This window comes from Panthera onca, chromosome F2 (genome assembly GCF_046562875.1).
Source record: "Panthera onca isolate mPanOnc1 chromosome F2, mPanOnc1 haplotype 2, whole genome shotgun sequence".
Lineage (NCBI taxonomy): Eukaryota > Metazoa > Chordata > Mammalia > Carnivora > Felidae > Panthera > Panthera onca.
The window spans coordinates 76,622,340-76,636,020 of NC_138356.1; the positions used below are offsets into that span (position 1 = coordinate 76,622,340).

At 42.5% G+C, this 13,681-nt stretch overlaps 1 protein-coding gene across 4 annotated transcripts in view; it reads left to right on the forward strand.

The window, feature by feature from the left end:
* The window catches only part of KHDRBS3 (KH RNA binding domain containing, signal transduction associated 3), a 189,906-nt gene that overhangs the window by 135,831 nt on the left and 40,394 nt on the right, over positions 1 to 13,681 (forward strand). For all 4 annotated transcript variants that reach the window (XR_014136481.1, XM_060611397.3, XM_060611399.3 and 1 more), the window contains exon 7: positions 10,950 to 11,032. Coding sequence is in view for 3 of the 4 variants with exons in the window: in XM_060611397.3 (XP_060467380.1) it covers positions 10,950 to 11,032 (83 nt within the window). In the remaining variant the exon portion in view is untranslated. The remainder of the gene's footprint in view (positions 1 to 10,949; positions 11,033 to 13,681) is intronic.

Below are 13,681 nucleotides of genomic sequence, written 5' to 3' on the forward strand. Positions count from 1 at the left end.
CCCCTCCAACACATCTGCTTAAACAGCTTCTCACTTCCTTCCCGTGTTCTCCTCAGTCCCTGCTGAGTCCTTGCCCACAGCCCCTCCAGCTGCCCCCAGGTCTCAAGCCTCCTCCACCTCTCACTGTGCTAACCTACTGTCCTTGTGATGGCTGGTTTTGTTTGTCTGCTTCCCCCTGGGACTGGAGGCCCCAGGGGGACAGAGACTTTGTTTTGTTTGTTCAGTACTGTATCCCCAATGCTTACAGCAGTGCCTGGCACACAGTAGGCATTCAACAAACGCCCCCCCCCCCCCCGCCCCCGCCCCGGGAGAGAGGACGAATTGACATGAAAATCTTCAGCATGATGTGCGTGGTGTGGCGTTAATAAAATATAGTAATTCCCCTTTCTTCCATCTTCATGGGATTTTTCGTTTTCTTTAATTTTCGATATACAGCCTTCCCTTGTTTGTGGAATTTCTGGGTTAACTAACCTCTTTGTTATCTTATTTTCCTTTATTGTATTTTCGAGCACCTTGTCCATTCCAAACGAACATGATTCTGTCTCGGTTCGGTGGCCTGAGAGCTGGAGAGCCTTTCTGTGAGTCGCTGACCTGGCCGTGTTTTCACAGGCTGCGTTCAAGTATGGCTAGAAGCACAGCAGACCGCGGGGAGCCCCTTCTCCGTCCAGAACCGCGCAGCGCCTACAAGCATTTGCTGAACGCATATGCACACGCTGCAGTTTTAGACAAAGTTTTAAGAATTTAGCACATTCTACAAGAGACAAATACCTGGAGAGCTCTGATGTTTCTCTGGCCTAATAGCTTGAAACTGTTAAAAGGGATAGATCTTTAAATAAAACTGCCTTTATTGGGCAGGCCCTGTGCCAACCAGCTTTCATATGTGCTTTTTGGTTAATCTATCCACAACCATCAGGAATAGCCAGGACGTGGATTAGGATGTCATTTGGCAAATTATAAAATTGAGGTTGAGGAGGATAGGTGATTTTCCCAAAGCCACACAGCTGGTAAGAGGCAGAGCTGGAACTTGAACACAGGCATCAGACTCCAAAGACCGATAGGGAGAATTTGTAAGATTCCAGTAGAAGCGGCATAGTATTTTCCTCGTAGCCATAAACGAACACCTAAGGACGTGATTGGATTGTTGAGTTAGTGGTGTTTTATTTAAATGATTATGGAAAAGATTCTTATATAGAATTGTTATCAATACTGTGATTTTTGTCCTTAATGATAACCTGTTTCGGTGATATGTTCGTGGTCATTGGTGATACTTGACAAGAATATTAGTACTCAGAACGCAGGGAAAATGCAGTTCTCAAAAGACTGGTTTTAGCTTAATGTTTGTTTAATAAACTCGATCATTATAAGACTATAGATTTTAATAAGCTTTAGTACTGTATTATGAATGAAAACTTTCTGCATTTGGAAATGACCAGATATCACCCTAATTGGAGCGAGGTGTTATATAGGGTAATTGTTTCCTTTTAAAAGGGCTCAAAACCAAAACATTACTTTTAAAATCACTGTCTTTTGTGAATTCTTCTGTTTAAAATGGCTTTTCCCAGCTTAAATGTTATGCTTGATTTTGCTTGTGACAGAAATAGAATTAAAAATAGGCCATGCTGTTTCCTTTATCCTGGAAAATCTCTTCTTTTCAAAAGCAAGATTTCTTTGGTATTTGGCCACGTGTCAGTTGGAGTTTTATAGGTCGGGTGCGCAAACGAAGAATTTCTACCTGTGGGAGAACGTGTTTCTCCTCCCGTAGCTCTGGCCTCTACCAAGTGTCCAGGTCACCCGGTCGGTTAAACTCCACGTAGACATCTTCATCATCAAAGATAAGAAACTCAGAGGCATAGCTTATTGAATAAGTAGGTTTTCTTTATCGAGGCAAGAATTTATATTGATATACATTTACTTCTTGCCCAAGTTTGCTGTTTTGAATAATGTTGTTCTGACTTTCAGAAATAGAACACAGGGTTTTAAAAGGGAATTTTTCCTCTGAGGATAGGGGATGCAAGAGTGGTGGGTAATGTTTGACAAGAATTCAGGTGAGGTCTCGTCAAAATCCGTCATATTTTAATCAGTATTGCATTTTATCCTACGCTGTCTCTTTTATTTGCGTTTATCCTAAAGAAGCTCTATTTCCTGCCACTTGGCCTGTAGTTAATTTTTGTTGTCATTCATTCGTTCATTCAGTACGGTCACCGTAAGCCTCCTATGTGCCAGACGTTGACAATACAAGGGAACGAGCAAGGCCTTGGCCGTACCCTTAAGGACCTCGCAGACTCATGGGGAAGAAGGGAGGCAGAGGGGTAATTCGAGGTCCCTCGTGTAAGCAAGTTATCAGTGATCATGGAAGCACAGAGGGGTGAAATTTCAGCCTGATGTCTTCTGTTGGAAAGCCTAAAAAGGGGATGTCAGAAAGAACCGCAGGTACATAGAATTTGCAGCATGAAACGGCAAGGCTTCTTCTGGGTCCTCGGGGAGGTGTGGAAGCTCGTCCTGTGCTGTCTCGGGTAAGTTGCTGAGGCAAGACGGTGAGAGGCTTAGGAATTTGTTCCTTGTTTTGTAGGAACAGGAGGGGTGGAAATTGGAGATTTGTATGCAGGGAAGCAGCACACTCAGATGAGCATTTTGGCGGATAATTCTGGAGGAAGGTTTAGGGTTTAGATAAGGAAGCTCTTCCAGGCAGATGAGTTAGAATATTGTACTAGTCCAGCTGAGAACTTCTGGATGATTCTAACGCAGTTAGTTACCTTAGGAATAGAGTCGGGGGGGGAGGGGGTGGGGTGGTACGTACAAGGGAGGCTGAGCAGATAAAGGTTTCCTGCCAGGCAGAATGGTTGGTGGGATGGGAAGGCGAGAGGCACGGGCTCTGTCCAGGTGAAGGTGCCTTCAGAGCCTCGTGTAGACCAGCGGTTTGTTAGCATCTCATTAGGGCGGTGTCTCCTGTGCTGCCCATTTGCACGTCCAGAGCCCTGTTTGAAAAGTGCAGCGAAGGAGATAAAACATCTGTGCTTGCATTTTAATGATGTCCGGGAGCTCTCTTAAGCTTCTCGCAGAGCAAACGCATTAGGTTCTTAGCATAAACAAGTTCATAAACGCCCGCTGTCTTCGCGTGGGGTCACGGAGGAGTGGCCCTGGGAGGGCATAGGTGAAGGCACGCTCGGGCAGGAGACGGGACCGGGTGGGGGTGGGTCTGGCACGCTTTTTCCTCTGCAGGCACTCCGTCCAGCGATCGAATGAGCATTGATTTATTGAGCTATCCTTCCTGCGCTCCAGGCCCTGCCCCCACTCTGTGTGAAAGAATAAGCAAGACACAATCCGTGTTCACAACAGCGGGGGAGGCCAGGAGCCAGTCATTGCCACACACTCAGCGGAGGTGTGTGTGTCCCATCCGACCTGGGCGTCACACGGGTGTGACAGACGCTGGTTTCATGGGCCTGAGAAGATACAGTAGGAGAGGAGAGTCCTTTGAGCCTCACCGTGAGAAATTTCTTCAGCAGATGGGTGGTCACAGACTTGTAGGGAGCAGTACACAAACCGGTTGTAATTATTGCCCTTGGGCTCAGGACACATGGCAGAAAATGAGGACAACGTGTTGCCTGGGGCCATGTCACAAGGGCCAATGTTCTCTAGGAGAAAATACACAAATGTGAGAAATTACACAGAGATTTCAGGTGTAAAGACAGTTGTTTGACATGTCTGAGCGCTGCCCCCAGGGACCTAGTGAGTTCCTCCTCCCAGGTCCTGGCAGGCTTTGTAGAGTCTGAGGTTAGCTGGGTGATTGAACTAAATCCGTGTATCCCCTCTATACTAGATTTATGGTTCTACCCGATCGCATGTTCACTTGTAACGGACAACGCATTCACTGTTTTTTAAAATTCCTGCCTTGGCCTCAGAAAAATCTAAAGAGGAATTTCTTCCGGGTGTGTGGGATGGTTTAGTGTTGGTCTGGCTGCATTTCATGGACGCGAGACACACAAAAAGCTTCCATGCTGTTCTGCCATCTTGGCCCCCCCCCAAGAGGAATTTCTTAATATTCAAACGATATGAGTAAGAAAACAAGCAACAAGTAGTTGGAAACAGTAAGAGCATTCAGAAAAAAAGGGGGGCTGCTAACCCCCAGATCAGTCCTCGGACAAAGAAGCCTAATGTTAAGGGACTCTTACCCATCCCCCCGCCCTGCCTTTCCTCATTATGGTAACCGACACGGAGTCCTTTCCGATTAAGCCCCCCAATTGTTGTCTGCCAGTGACTTCATCTGCTGCCTGCAGCAAGGTGGCAGATGATGCCCAAGAATCCCCTCTACCCCCTCCTAGAAACTTCCGAATGTATTTGCACCTACACTCAGCTTTTCCTCCTTCTCTCCTGTCACATTCTCCTTCACACTTCCCACAGCTTTCAAGTGTTGTCCATTGAATAGAGAGCGGAAGTGCGTCCCTCTGGCCAAATCCACCTGTGAAATCATCATGAAAGAAATCATGTGAGAACTGCAAATTTAATCTTTCAAAATCTTCAGTGTAAAAACATGAAAGTCAATTAATTCAATGACCTAAACCATTTGAAAATTCAAGTAAATTTCTAGCATTGTAATATCTGATGGAATAATTGAACAAGGAATGAGTCTGTAAGGCTAAAAGTGTAGTATAGCCCTTCACATTTTAGTTTTTGAAGAAAGTTCCAGTCACTTACAATCTCGATTCTTTAAATAAGCTTAGAAGTAGAATTCCTAACTTGGCGAAGCCATATTCTTTCCAAGCTACGACCAAATTACTGACGAAACCGTGAGCTCCATCCACGTTGCCAAACTGCCCAGTGCAGTGACCTAGTTAACAAGCCCTCCAGATCCACCCTTGCCGTTCCATTCCCCCACCCCAGTACCCGAGAACGAGTTCTAAACCATAAGGTGGATCATGGCACTCGGAACCCCAACCCACGCACCGTGACTCGGCCACTCACGAACCGCTTCGTGGGATTCTCTGTTTCCTTGCTCTCCATTCTTCCACTGGCATCCTGCGGTGTACCCACAACAAGCCGTTGGCTTTCCTGGACGAGGAAGGTTCTCAGGTGTCTGTACCTCCACTGTTCTGCACCTGCTGTCCATTCTGCCGAATTCTTATTTTTCGGGCATGTTTCCAGGACTTTTGCTTTTCCCTGCTTTTGAAACTAAACGCTGGCGTTGGCATTTCTGACAGTTTTCCCTGTCCCTTCCCGCTCCCTGCTGGGCAGTTCTGTGCCACCTCAGTGCACAGCGCCACCTCGCCTTTGCCACGGCATTTGACGTGTTGCATTATCAGTATCTCTTTAGTGGCCTGTCCCCTCTCTCGCGCCACCTCATGCCAGAGTACTCACTAGACAGTGGCGCTCCTTTTCAGTTCATGGTGCTGACAGAGTGCCAGGAACAGGGTAGGCGCCAAGTGGAGGTTTGGGTTTTTAATTTAACAATAATACTCCTGGGGCGCGTGGGTGGCTCAGTTGGTTAAGCGTCTGACTTGAGCTCAGGTCATGATCTCACCGCTAGTGAGGTCAAGCCCCGCAGCAGGCTCTGTGCTGCCAGCTCAGAGCCTGGGGCCTGCTTCCGATTCTGTGTCTCCCTCTCTCTCTGCCCCTGTCCCGCTCACACTCTGTCTCTTTCTCTCAAAAGTAAACAAACGTTAAAAAAATTAAAAATCTTACTCTTTCCGTTAGGAACACCGGCTTCTTTTAATTGATTAATTCACCAGAATTATCAGTAATACCTGCCTCATACGACTTACCTCATTATTAAAATCATATCAGTTTTGTTTTCATTTTGTCTGTATCTTGTCTGATAGCTTTCTCCTTCTTGCATTGGTCTTTGGAAGATCACCAAATTACTAATCCGCCTTTAGGTACTATGGGGAACACACGATGGTTTGTATATTGTGTGCTAACTGTCCTTCACTTTTATTCTTCCTCTGCCCCTGTAGAATATTCTGTTCTATCTTCTGCGAGAAGTACTTGACACATAGCTGTTCAACAAATATTAAGTTCCTCCTTTGTGAAAAAATATTAAAAAATTACGTGATCATGTAGAAAATGTATATGCCTTATTCCGGCAAAGACAGTACGATCTCTTATTATTGATATTCATGTTACAAGATGGAACACATTATAATATTACTTCCTATTTAGATATTTATGCTTTCCTAAGCCAAGTAAATTGAGGTTTAGTATTTAATAGATGCTTATGAAGAGAGAATAACTAAGGTAATCACTTTAAAATCAGTTATTTGGCTCATACCCTCTCATACAGTGGCTTCTGGTGTTCTTCCTCTGTTGTATAATTTTAGAAATACAGGACAGAGGTCTCCATGAGTAATGCTTTAGTAAAATAGTTAATTATATGCTCTCCTTCATAAAGTTCTTAATATAGGTCAGGCATTTTGCTGGAATATGTACATGTATGTGTATATATAATTTCTCATCCTTTCAAAATACTTAAGGGATTCACAGGTTACAGGTAAAGAAACAGATTCTGAGATGTGAATGAGCCTGAGTAAAATCATCGATAGTAAATTATGAAAGCCCATCTAACTCCAGGTCCTTTCTCTTACCCCTTGGCCACATTTCTCTGCTTCCACAGATCCGGTGGTGATCGTTAAATTGATTAGCATTGATAATACCGATGTTCCAAAATACTTAGATGTTATTTTCAGGCTCATTTAAATATTAAATAAATACCAATGAAGTCCAAAGTCATTATGTAATTGACTAACACCAGAAACTTAGTAATCAGTTTTAGGGTAGGATTCACACGTTCATGGACATAGATGTCATTGTAATATATCCAATTTTATCTTACAAAATGACCATTTCTCTAGACCTTTTTGAATTCCACAGTGCTTTTAAAATAACCATTGTGTGCTTGTTATTTTATCTGCAGAATGTCCTCAGTTTGAAGTCTGTCTCCATAGAACTAAGGAAGATGGCTTTTGCTCTTGCTGGGTTTTCTTTTTATTGTTGAGTTGTAAGAGCTCTTTTTATATTCTGAATATTAGACCATAATCAGATATGTGATTTGGAAATATTTTTCTCCTGTCCCATGGATAGTCTTTTCATTTTCTTGCTAGCATCCTTTGATGCATAAGTTTTTAATTTTGATGGTCTATATTTTCTATTACATATACCTATATTATCTATTAGGTATCTATTATCTCTATTTTCTTCGGTTGTTTGTGCTTTTGCTGGCATATCTAAGAAACTAATGACTGATCCAAAATCACAAAGATCTACATCTATGTTTTCTTCTAAGAGTTTTGTAGTTTTATCTTGTATACTTAGATGCATGTTGCATTTTGCCTTAATTTTTGTATATGGTGTGAGGTAACAGTCCAGCTTCATTCATTTGCATGTGGATATTTGTTCTCACACCATATACTGAAAAGACTGTACTATTCACCATTCAGTTGTCTTGGCACCCTGTTGAAAATGAATTGACCCTAGATGTGAGGGTTTTATTTCTGTGCCGTCAGTCTCATTCTGTTGATCTGTGTCTCTACCAGTACCTCACTGTTGTGATTACTTAGCTTTGTAGTAAATTTTGAATTGGGGAAATGTAGGGTCTATCCTCTGGAATGTTCCCTATGTAATGAAAAAGAATGCATTTTACCCTTACTGGGTAGAGTGTTCTATAGATGTATGTTAGTTCTATAATTGTCTGTTAGGTATAATTGATTTGTATTGTTCAAATCTTCTATTTCTTCTTTGATCCTTTTTTCAGGCATTATTTTTATTATGGAGAGTGTGATATTGAAGTTCCCAATTATTATGGTTAAATTGTCTATTTCTCCTGGTAATTCTGTCATTTTTTACTTCATGTACTTTGAGCTCTATTATTATTTATGTGTGTATATATTTGCATACATTTTTCGAATTATCATCTTGATAGACTTGACTCTTTTATCATTATAAGTAAATGTCCTTTTTCTCTGGTAACAGTTTTGTCTTAAAGTCTGTTTTGTCTGATATTAGTGCAGCTATGGTAGTTTTCTTTTGATTCGTATTTCCACGGTATGGTATATCTTCTTTCCTCCTTTTCAATTTATTTTTATCTTTGAATCTAAAGTGTGTCTCTCGTTGACAGCATATGGTTGGATCTTTCTTTTTAAGCAGAATGCCATTTTCTGCCTTTTAATTTATTCCACTTAGTTTAATCCATTTACATTTAGTGTAATTACTGATAAGGTAGGATTTACATCTCTCACTTTGCTTTTTTGTTTTACCCTATGTCTTATGTCTTTTTGGTACCTTACTCTCCCCTTTTGTTGTTAGGTATTTGTTTATTGTATCACTTTAGCCCCATTACCATTTCTTTTTCTACTTTTTATGTTTTTTTAAAATTATTTTCTTAGCCTGCCCTGCAGATTACAATTTATTTTCTAATTTATATCAGTCTTTCTCAGCATTATACCAACTTAATTTTAACAGGACACAAAAACTTTGCTTCTCTTTAGCTCCGTCCTCACCTGCCCACCTTTGTATTGTCACTGTTATGAAGATTGCAGCTTCCATACATCGTGTGTCCATCAACACAATTATAATTAGTTCTTCATTCAGTTGGTTTTTAAGTCAAATAGGAGAAAAAAAAGTTACTACAAAAACACATTTATAGTTTTGTATTTCCCTAAGTAGCTATCTGTATCAGTGTTACGTATTTTTTCATGTGGACTCAAGTTACTATCTAATGACTTTTCACTTTACATTAAAGACTTCTTTTAGTCTTTCGTGTAGAACATGTCTGCTGTTGAATTCTGTTTTTGCTTACCCGAGAATATATTAATTTTTCCATTTAAAAAAATTTTTTTAACATTTTATTTATTTTTGAGAGAGAGACAGGGAGGGGCAGAGAGAGAGGGAGACACAGAATCCAAAGCAGGCTCCAGGCTCTGAGTTGTCAGCACAGAGTCCGACGCGGGGCTCCAACCCACGAACCGTGAGATCATGACCTGAGCTGAAGTTGAATGCTTAGCCAACTGAGCCACCCAGGAGCCCCAAATTTTTCCATTTTTGAAGGATAGTTCTGCTGGTTATAGAATTCTTAGTTGACAGTCTCTTGCTTCTAGTACTTGAAAAGTGGAATCCCATTGTCTTCTGGCCTCCATGGTTTTCCTTGAGAAATCAGCTTTTGATATTATTGATACTCTCTTTCACATGATGAGCGGCTTCTGTCTTGCTGCTTTAAGATCTTCTTTTTGCCTTTGTCTTTCAACCTTTTGATGATGTTTCTAGGTGTGGGTCTCTTTGAGCTTACCTTACTTTCAGTGTTTTGAGCTTCTTGGTTGTGTAGATTAAGGTTTTTCATCAAATTTGGCAAGTGTTTAGCCATTATTTCTCTTTCTAATCTTTTTGCTTCTTCTTTTCCTCTCCTTCTGGGTATCTCATTATGCATATGTTCCTGTGTGATGGTGTTTCACAGGTCTCTGGGACCCTGTTCACTTTTCCTTATCCTTTTGTATCTTCTTCCTCAGAATGGATAATCTCAATTGATCTACCTTCAGGTTTATTTACCGTGTCTTCTGCATGGTTATATCTGCTGTTGAACCTCTCTGGTGAATTTTCCCTTCCAGTTATACTTTACCACTCAAGAATTACTTTGGATTCTTTACTATGTTTATATCTATATTTAGTGAGGCATTGATTATCCTTTAGTTCTGTAGACACAGAGTATCCTTTAGTTTTTAAAATATATTTAAAATACCTGATTTAAAGTCTTTGTCTAGTAAGTTCAGTGTCTCGTCTTCCTCAGGGACCATTTCTGGTGATTACTTTTTTCTCGTTGTATGAACCATACTTTTGTGTTCCTTTTCATATCACCTAATCTTTTTTACTAAGACTGGACATTTAGTGTGTCAGCTATGGAAATCAAATTCTCCTTCCTCCCAGTATGTTCTGTTTTCCTTTTTTTATCTAGTGACTTTTCCAAACTCATTTTGTAAAGTTTATATTTATTATGTGTTATCACTGAAGTGATATATTATGTGTTATCACTGAAGTGTTTCCTATCTGTTACCTTAGTGGTCAGCTGATGATCGGACGGCGATTTTATCGAATGCCTGGAGACTGAGTACCAAGCAGGTTGGAACAACAGGTCTTTAAAACTCAGCCAGTTGGTTTCCAACTAACTCTTTCCTTGACCTTGCCTTTCCTTCTTGTGAGAACCGCAGGGTCATCCTGAGGAGAGAGCCTAGGGTCCTCCCAGGTCTTTCCTGGGCCTGTACATGGCACTGTGCAGCTATGTAGCCTTCTAGATTCCCAGGAGTATGTCAGAGCTTTTCAAAGGGAGAATGGATATCTCATCCTGGCCCTTTTCTAGGTGGCTTTTGATTAGACTGTTGTTTGCTCCAACCACCTCAAGTAGCTGAAATCTTATGTAATTGCCTCTATTTATTTTCTTTAAATACCCTCAGGGAAAAGGCTTTTTGCACTGGATGAGTCCAAGCCAGGTCAAATGCAGTCCTCAGGGAATGAGGTTGAAAGAGCCCCGCCCTGTTCTCCTCCTGCAGTGGCCCTCAGCCTGCTGGAGTCCACTGTGGTTAAGGCTGTGGGTTTTCCAGGCTCCTGCAGAGCAGGGAGTGAAGGGTGGGAATAGGGCTCATTAAAACATCACAGAGCTCACTGCTCCTACCAAGGTTCAGCCAAATTTTTAAAAATAAATGCTCCTTAGATCTCTGCAAACCTTTTGTTAATTTCCAGAGTTTTGGAACTGTTGATTCTAACAATTTTTGCCAGTTTCTTTTTGCTTTTACAGAGAGAATTTTTGGAAGTTCTTGTCATTTTCACTGATGTCACTCTTAATATTTTTCTTTACACTATAATTAGATGTGGAGTTAAGTGTTAGCTGAATTAATAAAGAGTCACTAAAAGCAGAGTGGTTCTTTTTGTCCAGAAACTTTTCTGAACTTTTTTATACTTCTCCTGTTTTATTGTAGGACTATGATGATGGTTATGGCACTGCTTATGACGAACAGAGTTATGATTCCTATGATAACAGCTATAGCACCCCTGCCCAAAGGTAAGAGACCATCTCTGACTTGACCCTGTTAACAGACACTTGTGCCCCTCCACGTTTATGCACTCTGGGAACCGGATGATGATCAGACAATGAGGGTAATTTGACTTGGCTTGCTTTGTTTCTTGTTTGTTTTAATTGGAGAGGCCCTCTCCGTCTTAGACACTAGCATGCATCACCCCTCCAGAACTTATTGTAGTGTTAAAGCAATGATGCTTGAAAAATAAAAATTGACGTTTTCTTTACTCTAAAGTTTTAACTCAGTGTTCAGTATATTCTAAGGAAAAACAATGTCTTCAAAGTCTGTGGCTCTTCAAGTGCCCCAAATCACATGAACAATGTGGAAATACCCTGCGTTGTCAGTGCCTGAGGAGGAAAGCCCCAGAAGTTTAGCTTGGCATTCCGAGAAGGTTTCTGTTTCTCAGCAGCAGTGATCCTGTTTTCTAACAACTTCAAATTCATATTTGTGAATAATGAGTTAGCTCCGCTTCATTTTCTAAAGAAGTATTTACCCAGAAATAAGTAAGTGTTATCAGAGGCAAAACAGAGCTTTATAGTTACCTCTTGTGATAATATACCTTGATGATCAATGATATATGAAATCAGTGTTTATTCTGTTCAGAATGTTTTCCTAAATGCCTAGAAACCTCTTGCTTTATGTTTAAAATTCTAAGTGGGGGACAATGATAGACACATGTACAAAACAAAATAGCGGCTTTATGAAGCATAAAAAAATACAAATTGCGTGGTTGTTTTGATGAAGTATAAACCACTTCCGAACTCACGTGGCACCAGGCAGCTTTGAACAGGCAGCTGCTGTTACTCGTGAGCTCTGGTACCCAGGTTGACAAGGATATAAAATTCTTTTTTCTTTCAGGCTCAGGTCACATTTTTTTTCTCCTGTAACTTGTAACAGTTGAGACCCTTCAGTCTTGGACTCTCAACTTGGTCTTGGTCTCTGTGAGTGGAAACCTGTGCATCGTGCTGGTATCCTTGAGGGTGTTGGCGCAGCCTGGGGGGACCGGCACTGGTAGACACTAGCCACGACGTCACATAGTATCTCATTTAAGTGTCCCGGCAACTGTATCAAGTATGGGGCGCCGTTCTCACTGTATAGATGGAGAAAAGGAGCACAGAGCACAAGATGAAGCCATTTGCCAGAAATCCCCTGTGGAGTGTAAACCTTTTACTTACTTGTGTCTCATTGAGTCTGAATGGTTACAGCAGGAGCTGACGTATCTGTTTTACAAGTGGCGAACTGAGGGCTCAGAGAAGTAAAGGAGCAATCCAGAACGTGAGCCTCGACCTAGGGAGCTTGGAGTCTTGATGTTAGAGTGATAGCATCGGTGATATGATGGATCACGAGTGTTCATCCCTTTGGTCATTTTTGTAGCCAAAATTTGTTGAATGTCCGTGTGCGTCGGGGATGCTCGATGCTTGGGATACAAAGATTATGGAGGCAAAGACCCTTTGAAAAGCTCACAGGCCAGAAGGAAAAAAAAAATAATAATAATAATACTTAAGAGTAATATAATATGGTAATCGTTATGAGACGTCTGGGGAACACTTCAGGATTTCCAGAAGAAGGCAGCGCTAAAGTCTGGTTGAGAACCCTGAGGACCTTTCACTGAGAAAGGGAAGGGTGAGTAGGAGTCACCAGGGTACAGACAGGGAAGGGCATTTCCCCGAGCTGGAAGGGCGGGGCCCGGTGGGGGCAGCACGTGCCATCTGCAACTCCAGTTCATGGGCAGAGCTAGAAGGGGTGAGGCGCGGCAGGGAGGTGGGGGGAGGAGCGGCCGCACTCCGCCCCCTGCGCGTGCTGAGACTCGGTGCCACAGGCAGCAGGTGGCCCGGAGCCCCAGAGAGTTACACGCGAGGCGCGGTGAGTTTCGACTTGGATTCAGAGAGTCATTCCACGGCCGTGGAGGGGCTGGACTGACAGGTGGGAAAGCCTCGAGGCAGGGACCAATTAAGAGGCTGGTACATCATGAGGCCTTTAAATGTCAGGGAAGACTCACTTAAAGAGGCGTCTTGCCTGACAACCCCCCGTCTGCCGTCTTGGAAGTGATCTTTGCAGTGTTGCAACTCATCATACCTGAAGGAGGACGGAGGATTGTGTGAGGGTGGCACACGTTGACAAACTGAGAAGACACTCTTGGTTAGGTGTTCTGAGTGTTCGTCTAATCCTCATGACCTGTGACATAAACGTCAGCCCTTTCAAAGAAGAAGGAAACTGTGATTTATCAGAATTAGACAACTTGCCTAAGATCACGCAGCTTACCGGCGGAGGAGCAGACTTTGAACCTGGGTCCTGCCTACACGTGTCCCCTCATGCCATGTGCCCCCCCAACAGCTGTCCCCCCCACAGCCGTGTCCCCCCCCCCCCCCCCCCACACACACACACAGCCTTACTGGGTGCGACTAAGCAGCTGCTCTACTGGAAACTCCTGGAAACTAAGCAGCTATACGATGGAGGTTGACAAATGGTTTTATGCACTGTATTAGTTTGCTAGAGTTACCGTAACAAAATAACCACAGTCTAGGTGGCTGAGGCAATAGAGTTTTATTTTCCCACAGTTACAGAGGCTAGAAGCCCAAGGTCAAGGTCTTGGGGGATTTGGTCTTTCCTGAGGCTTCTTCCCTTGACTTGCA